Consider the following 22,700-nt stretch of genomic DNA (forward strand, 5'->3'; position numbering starts at 1 on the left):
AGTAAATCAGGAGTAACTCCACTGACACAGGGTCGGTTACACTGCTGGAAGCGAGGAGCAAAGCGAGACGAGAATCAAGCTCTGCGTGCCTTTGATGGAATATACAGAGCTAGAGCCTCAAATGGCGTAAATCGGTGTCACTTCCTTTACTTCAATGAAGCTAAGCTGATTGACACCTGCTGAGGACCTTGCCTATGTGTGCTGCTGGCCTGAGGCCTTGTCAAATAGTCCTATAGCCTCAGACCCCTCCTGCTTCCTACACTGTGTCCCGTGCAGCAGCTGTGACCATCACATATCAGGTGTAAGTGGAGCTGAAGGCCATAGAAGTGGATGGGAGTCAGTGGGCATTGGACCAAGCCCCAAGTGAGCAGGTGTAAATGGTGCTCAGTGGGTGTGTGCAAAATGAGCCATCTGGATTGGGGTGGGAGTGGCAAAGTGGGCGGAGAGGATCTGCTGTACCTAACGCCTCTTGGCGGGGAGCCTGCATCTCTCCTTGCGCTGGGTTTGGTGGAGTTCCTGCCGATTCACGCTGGCATCAACGAGAGCAGAATCAGCCCCAGCTCCTTGTCCAGCCACGGCTCTCGGGCTGCTCCCTTGGTTGTCACAGCAGGGCTCAGCAGCCATGCGGTAACTCACCCCACCCTCCAGGCCCCAGAGCGCGGCTTCTTGGGAAATCTTGACTCATCCTCCTTCTTCCATTGGCCCAGCTCCCCGCCTTCCCCGCTGGGAGATATGATTGAGGATAGATTTGGGGTGCTCTCTGGCCAAGTGGCAGCCCACAGCCTGGAGGTAACCACATTTCTGAGGTGCAGGTGCTTTTCACATAAGGACTCCCTGTTTAAAGAAAGAGATGGACGGCATTATAACATACAAAGTTGGGGTGGGAGAGACTGGGTTTGATTCTGATCTCATACTGGTGTAAATCAGGTGAAGCCAATGGACTCATACTGGATTAAGTGACCCTGGTGTAAATCTGGAAAAAACATCACTGAAGTCAATGGAGCCACTCCAGATTTGCTCCAGTTTAACTGGGAGCAGAATTAGATCCTTCCCCTTTCATCCTTTCTAGATCCCTCCCACACACACATTTTCCTCCCCATGGGGCTCTTGACCTTGTGTGCATGGGGTCACAGATCATATGATTCCTCTCTCTAGCCCTCTCATTCACTCTGGCCTTTTCTCCTTTTTCACTGTCTCCCTTTTCTCTCTCTTGATTTTTCCTTCCTTTCTCTCTTTCTTTTTTCTGTCGTTTGCTCTTTTCTCCCCCTCCCCGCCTCGCTCTCCCCACTATCTCAGGGGTAGGATTGGCCACCTCGGGGCTGAACAAGTTAATGTTTTGCTTGTGCATCAGTGGCCAGCAAATGCCCTTTGTTTCGAAAGCTCTGACCAAAATTGGGGCTTTTGTGTGGCGGGCCCAGAATGCCTGTGTTAATTGGAAGGAGGAAAATGGAGGCATTGTGAGGCGGGTGGCTGGAGGCTGAGTGGAATGCAGGCCGGGAGTGCAGTTGGGGGTTATCTGTTCATCTCAGGCAAGGGGAGCGAGCTTCCACAGAGGTTAGACATTCAAACCCGGCGGCATCTCAGCAGTTTGCAGTGGGAGATGCCGGAGGGCAGGTGCGGGGAACGGAAAGGAGGGATTCAGACAAGAAAGGAAAAAGAGCTGAGACATGGGGTGACGGCAGGTTCTTATGAAATTCCTAGCAGGCGACGATTAGAGAGAGAGAGAACCTAATAATGACTAGGCCCCTCTCTGAGGTTTTTTTCAGGGGCTCTCAAAGGATCCATTAATTCCCCCCCACATCCTTCAGGCAGTATCATGACCCCCATTTTGCATATGGGGAAACTGAGGCACAGAGGGGGCTGTCACTCAGCGAGTCACTGGCTATAACTCCTGATGCCCAGACTCTTGCTCTTGCTTCTATCGGGGAAGAAACCCAGGAGTCTTGGTTTTTTCCTGTTCCAACCGCTATATAACAACAGGTTTCAGAGTAGCAGCCGTGTTAGTCTGTATTCGCAAAAAGAAAAGGAGTACTAGTGACACCTTAGAGATTAACTAATTTATTTGAGCATAAGCTTGCTGTAGCTCACGAAAGCTCATGCTCAAATAAATTGGTTAGTCTCTAAGGTGCCACAAGTACTCCTTTTCTTTTTATATAATAACAGCTGCAGTACCAAAGACTAGGGGGGATTATGCCATTAAAACGAGAGAGCTCTTCGTTGCCTGGTGTCAAAGGCCAAATTCCAACACTTGCTTAGGGCAGTGGGAGTCTGTCCATTGACATCAATGGGAGTTGGATCAGACCCACCCTCTGGGCGGGATCTCTGCCCCCATAAGTCTATGTCTCTATCAGACACCAACCCCAAGACTATTTCAAGACCCCAACCGCCAATGGCTGCCTTCACATGACTCCTACATCCTGTTCTGGGGTTACCATTTCCTGATTTCATTGTACGTGTTCCAGGAATTATCACCAAGGGATCCTCAGATAAATACAACTTCTACGTGAAATCCTACCAGGTTTTCTCCAGCAGAGATGGGAAGAATTGGAAAGCCTACAGATACAGCAGCGGGCAGGAGGAGACGGTGAGACTGTGTGGCCTGACAAAAGGAGGTCAGGTGGTGGCGAGAGCAGAGAGCACAGTAGGAATTCTACAAAGGGAAATTTTACTGAATCTTTCTAAAATTAGCCTGTTGGCTTGGTCTGGTTGCAGAACCTGCAATAGGAGCTAGTGTATTTCTCTCTGGAGTCTGGATAGAGATGCTTAGAAATAGATTCTGGTCTCTGTTACTCCACTGTAAAACTGGACTCACTCCACAGCATTAAATCAGTGGAGTTGTTGTGGGTTTCCACTGGTGTAACATAGATCAGAGTCTGGCCTTTGGAGATGCCTTCCATTACTATAGTTCTCAAACATTAATTAAGCCTCTCTACACCTCCTGGTAGCTAGGTCAGTGTTGTAAGCAATTGCTGCCATTAGGACTTTATAGCTGTCCTTATCCTGCATATCACAGCCACTTGGAATTTAACAAGGACAGAACTGGAGTTTCCTGGTCCAGAAAGCACATCCCCCTACCCCGTGAGCTGAAGAAGAATCCCTTTTGGTTGTTAGCAGAATGGAAACTATGACATATGGTTTGGATTCCATGCAGCGGAAGGCAGTGGTGCACATACACACTAACGCAGTGGTTCTCAAAGCCGGTCCGCTGCTTGTTCAGGGAAAGCCCCTGGCGGGCCAGACCAGCCCGCGCCACTTCCCGCAGCCCCCATTGGCCTGGAGCGGCAAACCACGGCCAGTGGGAGCCGCAATCGGCCAAACCTGCGGACATGGCAGGTAAACCAAGTTGTCTAGCGGCCAGGGGCTTTCCCTGAACAAGCGACGGACCGCCTTTGAGAACCACTGCACTAGCCCATTCCTTACAGTTGTTATCCCCATTTTACAGATACAGAGGTATGAAGAGATTAAGTGTTTTGCCCAAGATCCCACAACAGGTGGGCAGAGCTCAGACTAGAATCCAGGCATCCTAACCAACACTGCCTCCCAGTTACTGAGGTGTAACATTTGCATGAAATTAAAATTGGGGAGGCTTGTGGGGGGGGGAAGCAAAAACAGGGAAGAAAAACTGACATTACAAAAAATACAAAGCGCTGAGAGTGCCTTAAAGAGAACATGGCTTTAAAATAAAGTGGGGACAGTTTTCAGGTGTTCCAAGCGTTTCCCTGTCTCTGGGCTGTGTTCCCTTCCCAAGCTGATTGGGAAAAGGGTTTGTTTTTTTCCCCTGTGAAAAATGCAGACAAGAATGTTGGTTTGCATTTTCATCAACATTTTTCTTGGAAAATTTTCAGGGTGAGGGGTAACTTTTGAAACCCAAGAACTGAAATTTTCCTATAAAAACTGGAAGGGGGTTTTGTTTTGTTTTCCTTTGTTTCCGAAAACTGAGTTTTTCATGAAAATGTCCATATAGTCAGAAAAGCCAAAAAACATTTTTAAGGGAAATTTTCAACCAGCTCCATTCCTTCCTGTCACTTGCCTGCCTGTCTATTTCCATGTAGGCACCCACCTCCCCCACACACATATAGGTCTAAATCCCTAGTAAAGTCCCCCCCTCCCCCGGCACATAAGGAGAGACACCTGCACAGAGTCACGTTGGGGGAGGAGTGTCTTCCCCCATTCTGTGAGTATATGTAGAAGAGAAGGATCCACCCCAAAGCATCTGGGTCCTTTCCCTCCTCCCCCTACCCCATATGTATCTCGAAGTATAGGGTTAAAGAATAGATCCTAGCAGAGGAAGTGAGAGGGGAAGGCAAAGAACAAAAGGGCCATTGCCAGCTGAGATCTGACATGAGATGGGGAGTGGTTACACAGGAAGGCTGCGCCTGGTGGCAAGAGCTGCAGAGGAGAAGGCTTCTGCACCGAGGGCAGTGAGATGGAGTAGAAGGAGGCCGGTTGTGGGTGAGATGAGGAAGTGGCAGAAGAACAGATCAGATTCTGGGTTGAATTCTGCTCTCGTCACCCCCGTGTAAACCTGCCGTGACCCCACTGACTTCAGTGGCGCTAACATGGATTGACACCGATGTGACAGCTCAGAGGCTGGTCCAAGGCAGGTGGTTTTAAACTGGTTCCGCAGGTGTCCGGGGAGAGCTGGTGGCATTGGTCGAGGATGGGAACAATGGGCTCAGACAGTGGGTGGGGCAGTGATGCTCTGCATGACCCCGATCTGCTTTGCTGACCCCCCCATTATCTTCCTCTTGTTCCCCAGGTCTTTGAGGGAAATGCTGACAGCCTCCAAGAGGTCTCCAACACGTTCATCCCCCCCATCCTGGCCCGCTACCTCCGCATCATGCCCCAGAGCTGGAACCAGAGGATCGCCCTGAAGGTGGCACTACAAGGCTGCCAAGTGGCTCGTCTGAAGGTGCCCCGGCCCTATGGTGAGAGGCTCCACCGGAGCAGAGGGGGCTGCCCAGTCAGACTGAAGTGTGGGTATCACTAGCCAGCGACAGTGTCCTCCAGCGTGGACCTGTATTGACTTCATTGCTGCATGGCTTGCTGGTGCAGGGGGCTGCCCTCCTCTCCAGTGGCTCCCTGGGCACTGAGGAGATGATCCTGAATCCCAAGACCTCTCTGCACTGGTTAGCTAAGAATTAAAGTGTACACTTTGTAGCCAGGGCTGAGCAGATGGAGATGAATGCTATCTAAGGGATGGGGCCAAGTGGCAGCTGTCTCTGGGCTGTGCTTATCTCTTGTAAGCTAAGCAGGGTTGGGCTGCGTCATGCCTCGATTGGGAGACTTACACAGAGCGTGCAGGGGGGTTGGAAGTGAGCCAACCCCCACAGGTAAGGGCTGGGGTCCTTTCCATGTGTCCATTAAAGATCCTAAGGCAGGTTAGCCTGGCTAGATCCTCCTTAGCCAGTGCATCCTGCCACCCTAAATTCCCCTGCAGTTTCAATTGGATTTTCTTTCCTTCCTGTCCTCAACTGCTGTGTAGCATTACAGCAAAGTGTTAGACAAGCTGTCCTCCACCCCAGAGGTATCTGCATTGCAGTGGAGGGATGAAAAGCACCCTATACAACTAAGAGTGTTACCATCAGCTTGGAACAACCAGGCTTCTGCTGGAAAACAGTCACTTCTGCCCCGTGCTGCTGTCTAGGGAGCAGGGCAGGTTCAGGTGGACACAGGCCAGATTCTTTGCTGGAGAGGAGTAGCTGACTGTTCATTACTTGTTGCATGTTAATGGTGCTTATTAAACTGTGTGGTTTGCAGTACCCAGTGCCCCAAAGGAGGTTCCCATTCTGACCAGCATCCCCACCGATCGCACCGCGATCCCAGGAGTCACCATAAATCCGGAAAAAGCAGGTAGGTGCAGCTCAGAGCACAGGGGTAGCATGGCCTAGTGGTCCAAGCTGGGGGAAGACTTATCTTCAACTCTGCCACTAACTCCCTGTGCGACTCTGAGGAAGTCAGTCATTTCAGGACCAATTTTAAAAGTTACTCATGTGCACCAGTAAACGGGCAACCCTGGGATGAATCTGGGCATGCAAATCCAGAATGTGCAAACCCAAATGGCCAGTTAGACACGTGGTCGGCTACTGGCTTGTGCAGACACCTGATCTGTGTACACTACAGAGGAAGTTGTACTTGCAAATTAGGCTCCTGACTGCACATGGAGGTTAGCTTATGCAACTGGATACACATATTTTAAACAAGTCAGCGTGTTAACCTTTGTGCCTCAATTTCCCCACCCAGAATGTGACGATAATAATGCTCTCTTGACAGTGGAGCCGTGCAGGACAAGAAAGAAATTTTCAAAGGGCAGCTCGACATCCAACTCCCCCTGTGCAAGTCAGTGGGAATTGGGTACCTAACTCCCCTCTGCACCTTTTAGAATCTCCCCCCCCCCCCCCAGTTAAGTAGCATGCATTGAGCACTTGGAGTATACTGGCTCATGTGTACAGTATACAGGCCCAAACTTATGTGGCATTGCTCCTGCTGTACCCCCGTGAGAGCAGGATTAGTCCCCTACGGCACTATCAGCATGTTATTTGGTCTTGTTTCAGACTGTGATGTGTCTTCTCACCCCCTGCCCAGAACTCCTGCAAAGTTAGACAGGGATGTAGATGGGAGCTGCATGACTCACACAGGAGGGAAAGGGATAGACTGAAATGAGTTGGAAGAACTCTGAGCCTGATCCAATGCCCTTGTGCTACACTTCAGCTTGACCCAGCACAACTCTGTCCTCCTCGGTGCAGTGATGCCAGAGCAAACCGGTAGTGGCATAACCGGGAATCAGGCCCTTTATTTCAATAAGGAAGATCTGTGTCAATCTGGAGTGACTCTGCATTTACATAAGTGCAGCTGAGGTCAGCTGGTGCAGTAGGAGCTACCCCTCCCCTTTCAATCTCCTTTAACCAGATTTTGGCCTCCTGAGTTTAGTTTACAAGCTGGCCACCTGCCCATTGATTGCAAAAATGCAGGGGAACATGTGGTGACCTGAAGCCTGTTTCATGAGGTCTGTATTGGCATCAGAAGGAGAAGGATTAAATAACAGAGCTTTTTTAAAAAAAATCCTGCCACAATTAAAAGTTTTCGGGATTTTTTCCCTGTGGTTTTGGTCAATCTGCCTTTCTAAAAATACTGTCCTGGGTTTGCAAAAAGAAAAGGAGTACTTGTGGCACCATAGAGACTAACCAAGTACTCCTTTTCTTTTTGCAAATACAGATGGCTGTTACTCTGAAACCTGTCCTGGGTTGTGATCCTTGACTGGTCTAATCAGCACTCATGCCCCTGAAGCCGGTTGAGTCACAGTGGGGTAAATCAGGAGTCACTGCCCTGCACCCAATGGAGTGACATGGGCATAGAAGCAAAAAATCAGACTCTGTATTTTCCTTTACTTAACATGGCTCCCGTTGGAGTCAGGGCTGCAGTGGCAGAGCTTGGACCCTCTGCAACAGGGGTCTGCAGCAGTGCATCCTCATTGGGGTGTGGTGTAACCAGCTTCCACTGACACCAGGAGGGAGGGAGGGACAGAGGAGCCCTTTGCTGAGTCCCTGCTTCCTTCCCCAGGCTCCATGTTACTGGTGATGCTGCTGATCGGGGGCTTTGTGCTGCTCTCGTCTGGCCTCTTGCTGCTGGCTCTCCTCTGCCGTAAGAAGAGGTGAGTGATGCCCCTCCTGCCTTCTCCCCCGTCCCGTGCTCCCTGTTTCCCTCCATCATCTCCCAGCACCCCCTGCAGAGGCTCCCAGAGCAGGGTGCTCTCCCCTGGGATCAGACTTGTCCCTCACCAAAGACACCAGGGGCAGCGTTTCTCCTGAAACAGAACCTGCTGCTGACAGAACCCAGGGCTGGGCACACAGGCTGTGGAGTCAGCACCCCCAAGGCTGGGCTGGCACCAGGCAGCCCCTGCTGAACATGCCTCTGAGGGGCCCCATCCAAACCAGGAGGCGGCCCACCCTTTGCAAAGCTCAGTGCCAACCTTCTGGAGCCCCGAAGGCTGCACCAAAGGTAAAAGCCCTCGATTGTAATGGTTGCTGGGACTTGTGTTCCTGAGCCATGGTAGCCAATGTGCTAGACACACAAGCCACTCACCAGCATCCCCCTGCTGGGGCTCTGTGGGCTTCAGTGACTCACACCCCCAGCATCCTCCTGCTGGGGCTCCTCACTGTACCTCTGCTCTGGGCCTGGATCGCGATTCCCGTCTCATCAATGGAGAATACTGATGCTCAGTGAGGCAAAAGAAGCTACCCACAGCCGTATAAACCAGCGAGAGGGCCAAGAATAGGACCCAGGAGTCCTGGCTTCTGCCAGAAGCGGATTAGGGGTTTGTGGGGTCCTGGGCCAGAACAAGTGGGGGCCCCTCTCCACCTCTTCTGCCTGCAATCCCCGCTGCCCACCCGGCGCTCCTGCTGGGGAGCGGGGTCAGGGCGCGGGGGCTTTTCACACTCTTCCTGCCTGCCTGGCGCTCCTGCTGGGGAGCGGGTCAGGGTGCGGGGGTGCCCATGTTTCCAGGCCCCCCCCAAATTGGCTGGGGCCCCTGGGCACGGGCCCCATTGGCTCAGTGGCTAATCCACCATTGACTCCCGCTGCCCTGCACTCACCACTACGCCATGCAGTTGCATTCATGCCATGCCTCTGGATTCTCCCATTTCTCCCCCCTTCACAAGGGCAGTACCAGTATTTGTACAGATGCCCAAAGTCAAGCTGGCCCTCTGCATCCTGAACTGCTGCCCTGGGCACCTCTCGACTGGTAACCACAGGGCAAAGGCAAAGTTGATCCACAGCTGGTGAATTCACTGGGGTTTGAGTGGTATGTTCAGGTGAACCCTGACTCCTTGGGCTCCAGGGCTTATGTCGCAGGAGGTAGCAGGTGCTGAACTGCTGACTTCAGACCCAGTGCTCACAAGCTCTGCAGGAACAGATTAGGAGCGCAGAGCTCTCCCTGGTGCGTTTAGGAGCTCTGTACTGCTGAAGCACACACGTACCAGGCCCCTGCAATTTGGGGTGCCCCCTGAGACCTTTGTGTAATTGAGAGTTCAAATTATGTGACACCCTGGGAAGTTGTCCATGAACAAAGCTCTTCATTAGTCTTCAAAGATAGATTCTGCATTGTGCTAGTTGGGAGCAAATGGGCTGCTCTAACCTGCTTACCAGCACCTGGGCCGTGCGCTGGCTTCACGGGTGCTCAGCCTGTGCGGAGCTGCTGTGGACTTGCCTTGTTTCCCCCTCTCTCTTTTGGCAGGAAGACAGCAGCTGATCTGAACTGCAGCCTCATGAAAGGTAAGTGCCCCCTGAAGCACTGGAGTAACCAGGACCAGGTGGGATGGTAGCCAGCTGGCAAACGGTCTGCCCAGGGCTTCCCTGAGAGTCAGAAAGGGCTGGACTCCGACAGCAGGTTATTTCCACATTAGTAGCAAAATGAGTCACTCTGGCTGAACGTTTCCTAGTCTGTCCTGTTGGCAGTTGGCACACTCCTCAGCGGACATATCAGCAACAGCAAAGCAGCACTTCCCAAGCCCCTCTGAGCTCAGACCCTCAGCCAGGCTGCTCCTCGCTTAAGGGGGATATTCCATGGGCTCAGGTGGGGCTCGGGCCGCATGCTGGCCTGCTCAGGAGGCATTTCACTCCCCCACAAATGCATAAAGGCCACAATGTTCAGATGTAGCTGCTCATTCTGGTGCCCCCTTTGAACCACCTTGGCCCAGATCAAAGGTATTTAGGAACGTAACTCCCCTTGAAATCAATGGGAGAGGCGCACCTTAATACCTTTGAGGATCTGTGTCTTTGGTCTCTATTGTCAGAGCCATTGAGCACCCACAACTCCTCCTTACTTCAGCTGGGGTCGTAGGTTCTAGCTCTCCATCTTAGGTACTTACAATGCCCCCCCATCTCATCATCTCCCACTCTTCACTGTATTTATCCTTCAGATACCCCTGGGAGGAAGGGCAGTGCTGGTATTCCGGTTGGGCAGATGGGGAACTGAGGCACAGAGCACAGCTAAGGTACTTGACCAAGGTCACACAGGAAATCTGTGGCAAAGCAAGGACTCAAAACTAGGTCTTGCACAGCCTAGGCTGGCAAGCTAACCATTGGGACAGCCTCCTCCTCATCCCCGAGGTGTCTCATGTTGTGCACCCAAAAACAGCAGACACAATGACAAATGTTGGCCTAAATCTTTGATTACAAGCTTGCGATGGAGCTCACATTGAAACCCTCCTCCCCCACCCAGGTGTCACTCACACCCACTTCTCTGCCAGCACTGATATTGCTGGGGATTATCTGGGGGATGGGCAGGTGCCTTTCCTGGCACATGGCTACTTTGTGACACACAATGAGTGCCACGCTAATTCACTGGCCTCCGCGGGGCCCGATTCCTTGCTGCCTCTGACGTCATTTACACCTCTGCAGAGAGCATCCTGCTCGAGTCGTGGGCTACACTCACTCTGCATGGGGGGAAAGGCGCAGGGCAGGGGAGAAGCAGCCCAAAGGCTGAAGTGTCTGTCTTAGCTGCCCTTCCCATCCCCAGTCTTTTACTATTCCCATATGGGAGTTGTCTGTATAAGAAAAGCTGCTCTGATGTAAACAACTCCATTTAAAAATCCACCTGGTAACACTGGTGCAAGGGCTTGTTTGCATGGCCAGCTAGTGCATGGTGAGCTGGGCTGTAATTCTTCATGCACTAGTATGACCCTGGGGACAACTGGCAAAGGGTGTAAGGGGTGCACAGGGCACCCGACAGGTTCCACTGTGTGCTTTGACACACTGCTGTTAGCAAGCAGCAGGCCAGAGCCCTGAACAGCCACACCCTGGGTTGCAGCACTCTAAGTCCCCATGTGGACAAGCCCATGGACGCTGCCTGAATGTGAGGCAGTGTTGCCTAGTAGATAGAACCAAGAGACCTAGGTTCTATTCCTGGCTTTGCCACGGGCCTGGTGGGTGACCTTGGGGAACCCGTTTCCCCATTCTCTGCCTCAGTTTCTCCATCTGTAAAATGGCATTAGCTGGGCAACCATTGTGTATGGCCTTTCAATTGCTACTGCTGGAAAGTGCTCTGTAAGAGTGAGATATTGGTATTAAACCAAGTTAGTGTTATTGGTAGTTATAGAACCCATGAGTCCTGACGCCCAGGCCTATCCTTCCTCCAGGTACTTTGCTGACCCCCTTTTGCCCTTCTATGGTCTGGTTTGAGAAGTGGCCTCTAAATTTGCACCCACTGGTTTTCTGGGCCACCCAACTACCTTAACTCCTCTGCAGTTTGTTTCCCTGCTTGCCAGCCCTAACGCTGCAGCTGCACTGTGTGCCTCCCGCTCAGCCTTAGGGAAGAGAAGAAAAGCCACCCAACTAACAGAGGCTTGGGGGGTTCCACCTCTCTCCTTAGGGTATCCGAAATTGGAATCCAGCCAGGTGTGCGCCAGTGAGAGCCTACAACCGTCCAGCTCTGAACTGACCTCGTTCCCCATGGCTGGGGCCCCAGTTGAGCTCAGCGGGGCTCATTCACCAGGTAATGGGGAGCTGGGTGTTCCATTAGAGCAGTGGTTCCCAAACTAGGGGTGCGGCTTGTTCAGGGAAAGCCCCTGACGGGAGGGGATGGTTTGTTTACCTGCCACGTCCACAGGTTCAGCCGATTGCAGCTCCCAGTGGCCGCAGTTCGCCACTCCAGGCCAATAGGAGCTGCAGGAAGCGGCAGCCAGTATGTCCCTCAGCCCACGCCACTTCCTGCAGCTCCCATTGGCTGAGAACAGCAAACCGCGGCCATTGGGAGCTGCGATCGGCCAAATCTGCGGACACAGCAGGTAAACAAACTGGCCCGGCCTGCCAGGAGCTTTCCCTGAACAAGCAGCATCCCTAGTTTGGGAACCACTACATTAGAGCATGGGGACCACTCCCAGAATAGAGAGCATCACCTACCCCTCCTTACCCCTGCTCCATGGCTCAGGATTGTTCCCTCCAGCGTGTTTTCCAGGGCATTGTCCGTGCCAGTTTTCAAATAACTCAAGCAATAGAGCTTCCTGAAGAGATGACTGGACAATCCAAGAGAGCTCAGCCTCCAGAAATGGGACCTGTTTTACCAGAATCAGTCTAATCAGGCCAAACTAGACCCAGAGATTCCCGGGGAGCCTTCAACCCCACACGTTAGCACCAGCATGTTTGCACTGATGTATCAACCCCTCTCCCTAAGCATGGGGCAAGGCGGGCCACTTTGAAGATCTGTGGCACCTTTTATTCAAGGATCCCTCAGCACCTTACAAACGCTAACAGCTTCACCTCCAAGGGGTATCAGTATCCCCACTTTACAGCTGGGGAAACTGAGGCCCAGCAAGGTGAAGTGACTTGCCCAAAGTCACTCAACAGATCAGTGGCAGTGCTGAAAACAGAACCCAGGAATCCTAGTTACCAGACACCTGCTCTAACCACTACACAATGCTCCCTCCTGTTGCCAGGATCAGAACTAGAGTCCTGACTCCCATTCTCCTGGGCAGGAGCAGCCTGGGGTGTTTTGCTGGCTAGGGCAGAAAACACACACACACACACCCTGAGAGCAGCAAAAAAGGCAAGTGGTACAGAGCCCCCTGGAACTTGGCACACGAGTCAGCTGCCCTGCTTGCCCGCCCCCAGAACCAGCCCTGCTCCTGCACTAGCACCTATCACCAGGCCCCACGATCTGCTACCTACACATGTGCACCACCCAAGAATGGAACTTGCGACCCAGCAGACAGAACAGATGGGTGCACAGACAATGCAATGCTGCACCTGCCAGCAGAGGGCACTGGTACCACCTACACCAGCCAGCCCAGCTCAGACATGGGGCTCAGTCACAGACAGCAGTGAACTGGCTAACTAAGGGGGCAGGAGGAGCGAGGGTTAAATTTCTGCCGTTGACACAGGAGCCTCATGTGCCCGGGAGAGGGAACCTTTATAGCGCATCTCCCGGAGGGTGCATGCCCCAAGCCACGGCCTGGCATAGAGATCCCTCTCCTGGTGTGGGTCGAGAGTGGGCCGCCTTGGGGCAGAGAGGTGAAGTGGATGATACTGCCGTGCAGGGCTTCTGTGGCCACCCTCCCCACAGCTTTCCTGGTGGGGAAGGGCTGGGGCTTGACAGCCCTGGAGACCAAAGATCTCTGTTTATCCACAGATCAAGCTTCCCCCGTGATTCCCCTGCCAACCCTGAGCTGGAAGAACTAGCAGTGCAGGGAAGGATGGAGTTCAGTCTCCATGGCCAGTTAGCCCTTCCCTCTCCTCTCCCGCAACCTCCAACAGCAAGGGGGCCATTTGAGGTGGTGGATTCTCCAGTGTGGGCTGCTGCTCACTGCAGACTGGGCCGAGATCCATTAAACTCGCTCCCCTGCCATGGCCACTGGTGCTTTGGGCCAGATTCCATCCAGCCTAGCGCTGAAAAGACTCCTGCTCCCGTTGTCACTGCTAGCAGCTCCCGAGCCAGAGCAGGCCAAATGGCTGAACCAGGCTCCACCGGTCAGTTCTCACTGAAACAACCCAGCGCAGCTGCAAAGAACAGCTCCTGTCTCGCTCCCTCTGGAAACCTCAGCCTGGCTTCCTCTCAGCCCTTGGCACAAGCCGATCCAGGATATGTTTGTAACCCAGGCCCACTCCCAGCTTGATCAGGACTCCCTGCCCTACTGTTGTCCCGCCTGTGTGTGCCCAGCTCCCATTGATTTCCGTGGGACTGGGGCACTCATTACAGCTGAGGAGCTGGGCCCCACATGCTGCAGCAATGGGGTGGGTTAAGATCTTAGATCACTCTCTGGGCTAGGTTCCTCCCTGCACTGGAGCTCAGCTCAGTGTATGGCTCGCCGGGGGGGGGGGGCAGCTTTACACCACCACCTTGGCCCCTTCTTCCCCATGCTGGGTCAGCTCAGGATTACCTCAGCCTTCGGTACAGGTCCCAGCAGCCCTTCCTCATGCCAGCTGCCAAGGGTACCAGATAGGAAGTACCAGATTGGCGTAGATAGGAACATTTCCCCAACACCTCCTCCTGCCCCAGGAGCTGCCCTGCCAAGGGTGTGTGCCACCAGCTGCCCTGACTTTGCTGGGGGACCCCTCTCTGTCAGGGGATTCTCTGGGGTCCCCACTAGTGGCTTGATTGCTACCTGACATACATCAACATAGGGACTATAAAGGAGCTGCAGGTAGGTAGGTGGCAGAGGGAGGGTGTCCAAGCAAACTCATCAGCCAGCCCATCCCCTCACAGCCAGGCAGTGTTGCAGCAAATCCATCTCACACACACACACACACACCCCGTCAGCTGTTTGGCACTGCAACAGTGGGTCTTGTCTCATGATTCTGGCCCTCCAGCCAGGTCCCTCACGATCTCACCCCTTCTGGGGCAATAAAAAGTCCTGCAGGCCAGACAGCCCCTGACCCAGTATCAGATTAACAGCCCCAGACTGGGCTCTGTAGTCCTTGAGTCCTTTATCTCAGGGAGGCTTTCCTCCCCCTGTGCTAGGGAGGATAGGGAACCCCAGACTCACCCTCACCACTGGATTCCAGATCAGAGCCCCACAGGAAGTGGCTGGAATCAGCCCCTCCGAGCCCCTTACTGGTTCCCTGCCCAGCTTCCTACCACAGGCCATTTCTCAGACTCAGCTCCTGGGATCCTCTCCTCTTGGCAGTCTGGCTTCTCAGACATCTTCTCCCCTATCTGTTACTGAAGGACCTGACAGTCACCCAGGAAGGGGAAATGGGCCTCAGTCCAGCAGCAAACATCTGGATGCTTGAGCAGCTGATAACAGTGCCATCCATACAAAGGGACCCGTCAGCTGAAAACAGAACAGGGATCTGAGGCCTTGAGTGTATTGTTGGTGATGTCTGGGCATCTCGCCATCATCTGCACCAGCTGGTAAAAGCCTGGCAGAGAGAGCAATCGGCTGCTTTGCTGAGGGTAGATCAGCTACAGGGAACTGCAATGATTCCCAATGGGGGTAGGAGCTCGGTCAGGGCTGGCAGAAAGAGGTCCCTGGTCTCTCACAGGGGAGGCCTGAAGGAACAAGTCACGCCCCTCTCCTCCCCCAGCTCTGGCAGCTGGATCCCCAAGCAGCCAGTGATGGAATCCTTTCTAGGCTCAGGTTGGAAAATCTGTGCCCATATCATGGGATCAGCTGTTTCAGGGGCTCGGTTGCCTTTATAAGGGCTTGTGCTGCTTTTCCTTTGCAGAATATGCTGAGCCTGACATGGTCCAGGTGAGCCCCAGCAGTCAGACAGCCCCATCCACCTTCAAACCCGCCCTGGACGAAGGCTACACGCTCCCGCTGGTAGTGAACCACTATGACGTGCCGGGCAAGTACCATGAGTACGCAGAGCCCCTGCCACCCGAGCCTGAGTACGCCACCCCCTTCACAGAGCAAGCCCTGGAGGCCGGGGGTGCCACTGCCAAGAAGAACACCTGTGTCATCAAAGTAGTCCCCACCACCCAAGGTCGGGCAGGGTCGCTGGCCTCCCCGATGTCCCCAGGGATCCAGCCACAATATGACTTCCCAGCTCAGCGGCTTGGTGAGACGCCGAACAGCACAAGAAGGGAGGGATCCCACCAAGCCAGCACTGTGTACACAGAGCCCCAGACTGAGCGGACTTCCATCCTGTGGGGTGACGGCCTAGCGGGGCTCACCACCTCCCCAGAAAGGCACTGCTTCCAGATCCAAGACTTCCCTCTCACCCACATTTACCACGAACCTTTGTGAGGCTGTGGAAAAGAGACTCACATTAGACACACACCAGGCAGCTGGAGAAGGGGGTCCGGCTGCACTGGGGAATCTGCTCTGGGCCTATAGAGCAAGAAGCAGCCGCCCTGTCTATCACCAGCAAAGGGAAATGAAATAGCCATGGGGTTTATAGCGCCGATTTGTGCGGAAGAGGCTGATCCGTCTAACTACCTGATTATTTTGTTTGGGTTGTTTTTTTCCCTTGAACTTAATAGATACCCCAGATCATCTTCACCTCCCTTTCGGATTCGAAGGGGCAGTGTCAGGATCAATGATCGTATATAAATATATATCTCCTTTACCTGCATCACTATTACTGTTTTCTTAATAACCATCATTTCTACTTTGCCATTGGCTACACATAAAGTGAAAGAGCGCCCCCTGCTGCGATATGAGCTCTCTAATGCCTCCCTCTGGTATTAAAACTTGAATGGAATTTTACAAACCTCATCAGCGCCAAGGCTGTTGGTTTGTTTGTTCTTCTGCCTTTCATGGTGAAAGCAGGCAGGTCAGTTTCACGTTTTGTTTCTGGTCGGTTTCAGTTCCTGTGTTTGTCTCCTGTCACTGGCAGATAAATACCTTTCCAGCACAAGCTGGTGTGCGGTGTTTAAATCCCAAAACAAAGGCTGCTCTTCCTTGAAGTATAAAATCAAAAGAGCAGGAAAATATTTACAGATAAATTAGGGCTTGTAAAATGTTTTTTAAAAAACCCACAAACTATGTTTTTTACACCTACGCTTCACTGACCAGGGGCTCAGTCCAGCAAACAGTGATGTTATGCAGGCAAATCACATTACTCACCTGCGCGGTTTTTAGGAATGAAATTACTTACATGTGTGTCTGCAGAAAGGCACCTAAATACCTTTGAAGATCTGGAGCTAAGTCCCTCTTTTAAATCAGCTATGAAACGACGGATATTCTGCACATGCATGGTAGGACAGATCAGGGGAAACTGGAATCAAGAGGAGAGGAATTGCAATTCTATCCTCTCTCTAACTGGCTTCTTCACTGATCAATTAGGCAATGTTTGCAATGGGATAGGAGGACACTGGTTGCAAAGCGTAGTGGCCATTCCTTTCTATCTGTTAGAGAATTGCACCTGTTTCCTGTGATCTTTCTGCCTCTTTCCCTGCAACAAGCACTTAATCCAAGATTCTTGGAAAGGGACAAAGCTGCATAGCAATACTAGACATTAACTGCAGTGCCGAGACAGGACGGGGAGCTTGGTGCTCTTCTTAAGCACGTACCATCGCAGTCCCAGCTTCATGGTGCTGCTTGGGGACAGCAATGTTTCCCAAGGGGAATTTGATTTGTGCCCTTGTTGCCAAGAAAGCCAATGGCATTTTGGGATGTATAAGTAGGGGCATAGCGAGCAGATCGAGGGACGTGATCGTTCCCCTCTATTCAACATTGGTGAGGCCTCATCTGGAGTACTGTGTCCAGTTTTGGGCCCCACACTACAAGAAGGATGTGGATAAATTGGAGAGAGTCCAGCGAAGGGCAACAAAAATGATTAGGGGTCTAGAACACATGACTTATGAGGAGAGGCTGAGGGAGCTGGGATTGTTTAGTCTGCAGAAGAGAAGAATGAGGGGGGATTTGATAGCTACTTTCAACTACCTGAAAGGGGGTTCCAAAGAGGATGGCTCTAGACTGTTCTCAATGGTAGCAGATGACAGAACGAGGAGTAATGGTCTCAAGTAGCAGTGGGGGAGGTTTAGATTGGATATTAGGAAAAACTTTTTCACTAGGAGGGTGGTGAAACACTGGAATGCGTTACCTAGGGAGGTGGTAGAATCTCCTTCCTTAGAGGTTTTTAAGGTCAGGCTTGACAAAGCCCTGGCTGGGATGATTTAACTGGGAATTGGTCCTGCTTCGAGCAGGGGGTTGGACTAGATGACCTTCTGGGGTCCCTTCCAACCCTGATATTCTATGATTCTATGATCTATAACTGTGTTTCTCTAACAGCAGCCAGATGGATGGAAAAGACCCACGACTGCAGTGTCAGAACTGCTCATTCTTGGCTGACCCCATCCTTCCACCATCGCAGGCTTCCAGCTCCTCCAGTGCATGGGGAATGGAGCCTCAAATCTGTGTTGTGTTTGACAATGTGCTCCCAAGGAGAGAAGAATGAACAACAATAATAATCACACCTAGCTCTTCTAATAGTGCTTTTCATTAGTAGTTCTCAAAGCACTTTACAAATGAGTATATCCTTATCCCCATTTTACAGATAGGGAGACTGAGGCACAGAGCAGGCATTGACTTGCCCAGGGTCACCCAGCAAAGCAGCAGCAGAGCCAAGAATAATACTCAGGTCTCCTGAGTCCCAGTTCAGCGTCCTATCCAGTAGGCCAGCGGTTCTCAAACTAGGGACCATGGTCCAAACCCCTGGGGGTCCGCGAGTCATGTCCAGCTCCAGGGGTCCGTGAGTCATGTGTGGGGCCACCAGCTCTGCTGATCAACTCCTCCCCCTCCCTCCATGCTGTTCAGCAGTGTGCAGGAGGTGCTGGGAGGGAGGGGAAGGAGCAGGGACGGGGTGCACTCAGAGAGAGGTGGAAAGAGGCGGGGAAGAGGAGGGTCAGGGTTGGAGCCGGGGCAGGAAGAGGAGGGGTTGGGGGCAGGCCTTGGGGGAAGGGGTGGAGTGGGGGCAGGACCTGGGGCTGAGCAGGGGTTGAGCACCCCCCCTGCAGGGAAAAGGAGAAGCCGGCTTCGGGGTCCATGAAAAATTTTAAATCAAAATGGGGGCCCGCGGGTTGCTAATGTTTGAGAACCACTGCACTAGGCCATTCTGCTATACCCATTTTCTGCAGACACCCTGTACAAAACCACACGTGTACACTCCTCCAGAGATGCACACACCCTCATATACAGATTGCTGTGCAGCCTTTCCTATATGCACTTCCCCATTCATTCCGAAATACTTCCGTAGAGGCATGCACAGCTCCTGGCAGTACCTCACAGCATGGATAAAGCCCTGTCGCTTTGGCAGCAGCCCCAGGACCATTAGGGGGTTCTTTAATATTCAGCAGACGGATTCCGAGAATCTCAGGATGCGTGTGTCTAGTTGTCTTTTGCTGCAGATCCATCCGGCACAGCACCCTGTGGAACCTCCTCGTGCACATGCACAGAATGATGCAGCAAGTCCAGGCTCAGCAAGAGCCTTCCTATGTGAGAGACTCTGCAAGTTCAATACCACAGCGTGGGAGCCCCCTTGTGGTGTTTGAAACCCCATGACCAACCCCAAGTCTTTGCCTACCCGGTTTGCTTTCAGTGACAGGGAACAGCCATCTTCCCCGCAGAGCTGTGATGCTTGGCACTGGAGAGGCAGAGCCACTGGGGGTGTACGTAAGGCCCTGATCCAGCTCCCATTATATTCAACAGAAAGACTCCCACTGACTACAGTGGGGTTTGGACTGGGTACTAAGGGCCAGTATTGCAGCCCCCCAGGTTTGGGTGATGCTGCTCTGGAGGCCTCACGGTGCACCTGAGGGTTGGTGTTTCACTGTACCTGGATCTCCCCAAAGGGCAATTGACTGATTCCAAATAAAAGCCCCATTCGCCTGGCTCCAGTCCCTTGAAGAGGAACGGGCCATATCCTGGTCTGGTGGAAATCCACATTGCTCAGTGGAGTGATGCTGCTTCACACTACTGGAAGATCTGATCTGAATGGATCAATCAAAGCTAGGTATTTCCATTTGGAAACCTTCTCCTGCCCAACTGCTGGCTGCATCCAGTTCTGGTTTCCAGTTAGGTTTGTTCCTTTTACCCTGTAACATTGTTTGACTGAGACACAAGTAACGTTCCTGTGGTCAAGCCATGAAGCTCAGATGGGATTGTTTCAGGGAAGAAAAAAAAACAACCTCAAAAAAATTAATCGAAAACTGCTGGGGTGATATCCTGTCTGCACTGAAGTCAATGGCAAAATTCCCATTGACATCCGTGACAACAAATTGTGAACAATATCAGAGAACCAAGTACCCAGGAAATTTCACAATCTGAATGTATTGCAAGCAGAGCAAATCCAGTCTTCCCTGGGAATTGTTTGCGTGTCTCTAACACAAACTCCCCTTTCCCAAGAACACATTGAGAGGGGCCTTGAGCATCATTAGGCAGTGCACAGTTACTCATAACAGGATGTTTCTGCTGGGCTACTTTTCTGTATACAGCCAGTCCCTCAGCACACTAGACTAGTGCTTGTCCTTGTCATTTGCAAGTTGTGCCATTTAAACTGTGTGGGAGACATTTAGCATTTTTAAGATTCATATTTGAAAGAGAAAATCTTTGTAAAATCTATCCATCCATCCATCCCAATACACCCCCTTATCTATCTAACCATCCATTCCCATACAGTCCTCCCTTAGCTATCTATCCATTCATCTATCCCCATAACACCCTTTATCTATCTATCTAACCGTCATAGACACATCCTTTATCTATCTAATCTATGACAAAACTCAGTGTACAAAATGTGTACACTTGGCTACATACACAGATACAGATGGTGAATACATATGTTAATAAACCATAGTACTATGCCCAGCATGATGTCTGCATTAGTTTGCAGTGGGAGGTGGGCTGAGCCCCTGTTCTTGATAACCAGCATTAATCTGGAATGATTCCAGCACCCGAAGAATTACCTAACCAGCACCTTCTGGCAACCTATCCACTCCCTCTCTTTGATTCAAACACTGCCAGCCACAAGATCACTTTCAGGAACAATATTTTGCAGATTACAGCAAGATTTGGGGAAATCTAATTTTTACCCGTGGGGGTTAAAACTCAAACAGGGAAACCAACTTTAATTTCACTCTGCTAGATGGCCCTCTGTTAAAATAACTGCAAGCATACAAATGGCATCTAGCTTCTTCCCCTCCCCCCCCCCATATAATTCATGCTTCAATAAAATCTAACTGCAGGAAGGGATAAATAATGCATCATTAAGTATTTAGCAAACAGCAAGGCCAAACACAAAAAAACAGAGTGAGGGGAAGGGAAAGTATACATATTCTGTTCTAGGTAGTTAATAATTATATAAAGCAAATTAAGTTCTAGAGGATAAATGTACTTCCTGTCTGGAAAATTATGAAAGACTTCAAAGCAAGAGGAAGGACTATGTATTTGGAGTAGAAATAAATATTCTCTAAACTAGGCATTTAGAAATTTATTTCAAGTGCTACTTACACTCACCCATAACCTTAGTGGGAAGGACAGCAATCAGTGAGCACTTATACCCTAGAGAGACAGTTTAAAGAGGGAAACAGTCTCATTTAAACTACAAGGAGTTACAGAAATACAGGTTAAGGTGCTAGGAAACCCCTTCCCCTGCAATCTCTTTTAGGTTATCATTTAATAAACACTTAACCATCCTTCCCAAAGAATTATAATCAAAAACACGTGCTTAAGAAGTAAACCATATCAAACCTCATCTCAATCTGACTTTTACAACACACTTGGGGGCGCCAGAACCAACGATTACCAGCTGCCCCAGGAGCAAAAATTGTGCTTCCGAAATCTCTTGATGTCGATTCCGCACGAAGCAGGGAAAAGCCGCAGCCGCCCCACTTCATGTGCCATACATAGCAGAAGCCCTTTTTAACAAACCACCGGCAGCCCCGCCTCCCCAGTCTGTGACTCGGCCTTCAGCATCAGGACGAGATGCCGGTGCTCCCCTTGAGATAAGCCGCATGTCACATCCCACAACCATCCCCATCTCGTCCCATCACGGCTTTTTCGTTTATTTTACTGCAATTTAACCAGAAATCGTTCAAACGGGCGCACCAGAGCAGGCCGGCAGGAGATGCAAATCAGGCGAGTGGCATGCTGGGATTCCACCATAGACCCGGCAGAGCGGAGCCGGAGGAGGGGCGGGGCCAGGGAGAGGCCAAGGCGGAATCCACAGCAGCTTCAAAACAAGGCCAAAGCTTCAGCCAAGCCCCAGGGCGGGGAGGCTGCGGCAGCCCCTGGGGAAGAGACGGGCGCTCACCAGGGAGGGGAGGAAAGGGGCTGTTTAAAGGGGGCACCTGAATTTGAACCAGGGACCCCTTGATCCGCAGTCAAATGCTCTACCACTGAGCCACACCCCCACACCCCTGCTCACCTGGCTGCAAGGGCGTGTTACTCTGCGTTGTGTGCGTGGCTCCCCCCCAGCACCTTTCTCTCACCATCGCTCTTGGCCATCTTTCGCGCTCCCTGTCGACCCTCAGCCTCTCTCGCTCCTTTCTTCACTGCCCCTTCACCACCTGTGTGGATGGTCAAGGTGAGCACAACGGACCACAACCAAGCTGAGAGGCACTGCCCCAGCTCCGACCCCCACAATCCCAATGGAAACCGGACTCGGGTCCCGCTCTGCCCAGCGACTCTGTCATTCGTCTTGTTTGTGCTTAACATTTCATAAGGAGTCATTATTCTCCACCGCTCCGCAGGAATGTGCAACAGGGTCGCACCAAGGCAGGGCAGTCACAGACCTGGACCCCCCCCCCCCGCCCGGTGCTCGAAGCTGTACATGGCTCAGTGGCCCCCTTCCCTAGCGGGCCTACAATCTAAGCGGCGCCGCACCCCGAGCCAGGTCACCGGCTGCGTCCAATCTTCCATTAAACACCGCAAGGAACCGTCCGCTCTCGCGGGACGGGGGGGCGGGACTCTATCTACCCCCCCCTCGCCCTTGGCCCCCGGGGGCTGTTACCCGCACGCGGGACGGCAGCAGGGCCGAGGGGCGGGGGACCCCCAGCGGGATTCACAGTGGGGGCGCCAAGGGGTCTCGGTGTCTGGGGGCAGGGGGGCTGCGCCAGGCCAGATGGGGGGGGGGGGCCGGAGGCGTTGCCATGGCAACACGGCAGGCTGGGGAGTTTGCGCAGAGGTCGAGAGGGCGGCCCTGGGGCATGCGCAGTCCTTGACGGGAACTCAACTAGTAGAGGCGGTCTCTCGGGGTGGCGGGTTAACGCATGCGCCGTTGGGGGTGGTTGCTCGTTGTGCGCATGCCCAGCGTCGTTCCCT

The 22,700-nt window shown here is 52.3% G+C and overlaps 1 protein-coding gene and 1 long non-coding RNA gene across 5 annotated transcripts in view; one reads left to right on the plus strand and one right to left on the minus strand.

Annotated features, from left to right (window-relative positions):
* LOC311533133 (discoidin, CUB and LCCL domain-containing protein 1-like) overlaps positions 1-16,154 on the plus strand; it is a 64,051-nt gene extending 47,897 nt beyond the window's left edge. For all 3 annotated transcript variants that reach the window (XM_084652286.1, XM_084652287.1, XM_084652288.1), the window contains 7 exons: positions 2,463-2,584; positions 4,760-4,928; positions 5,761-5,853; positions 7,561-7,651; positions 9,233-9,270; positions 11,369-11,491; positions 15,160-16,154. In XM_084652286.1, the coding sequence (XP_084508412.1) occupies positions 2,463-2,584; positions 4,760-4,928; positions 5,761-5,853; positions 7,561-7,651; positions 9,233-9,270; positions 11,369-11,491; positions 15,160-15,683 (1,160 nt within the window). In that variant the 3' untranslated portion in view covers positions 15,684-16,154. The remainder of the gene's footprint in view (positions 1-2,462; positions 2,585-4,759; positions 4,929-5,760; positions 5,854-7,560; positions 7,652-9,232; positions 9,271-11,368; positions 11,492-15,159) is intronic.
* LOC311533136 lies at positions 641-22,506 on the minus strand. 2 transcript variants are annotated; one of them, XR_014714508.1, is made up of 3 exons: positions 22,390-22,506; positions 21,805-21,946; positions 641-834 (listed from the first exon to the last, which is right to left on the minus strand). It is a non-coding gene; the product is annotated as an uncharacterized lncRNA (long non-coding RNA). The 2 variants fall into 2 exon arrangements; XR_014714509.1 differs by lacking the exon at positions 22,390-22,506 and adding an exon at positions 22,263-22,329.
* Between the last annotated feature and the right edge of the window lie 194 nt (positions 22,507-22,700).

This window comes from Lepidochelys olivacea (assembly GCF_965140295.1).
Source record: "Lepidochelys olivacea isolate rLepOli2 genome assembly, chromosome: 19".
In the NCBI taxonomy this organism is placed as follows: domain Eukaryota; kingdom Metazoa; phylum Chordata; order Testudines; family Cheloniidae; genus Lepidochelys; species Lepidochelys olivacea.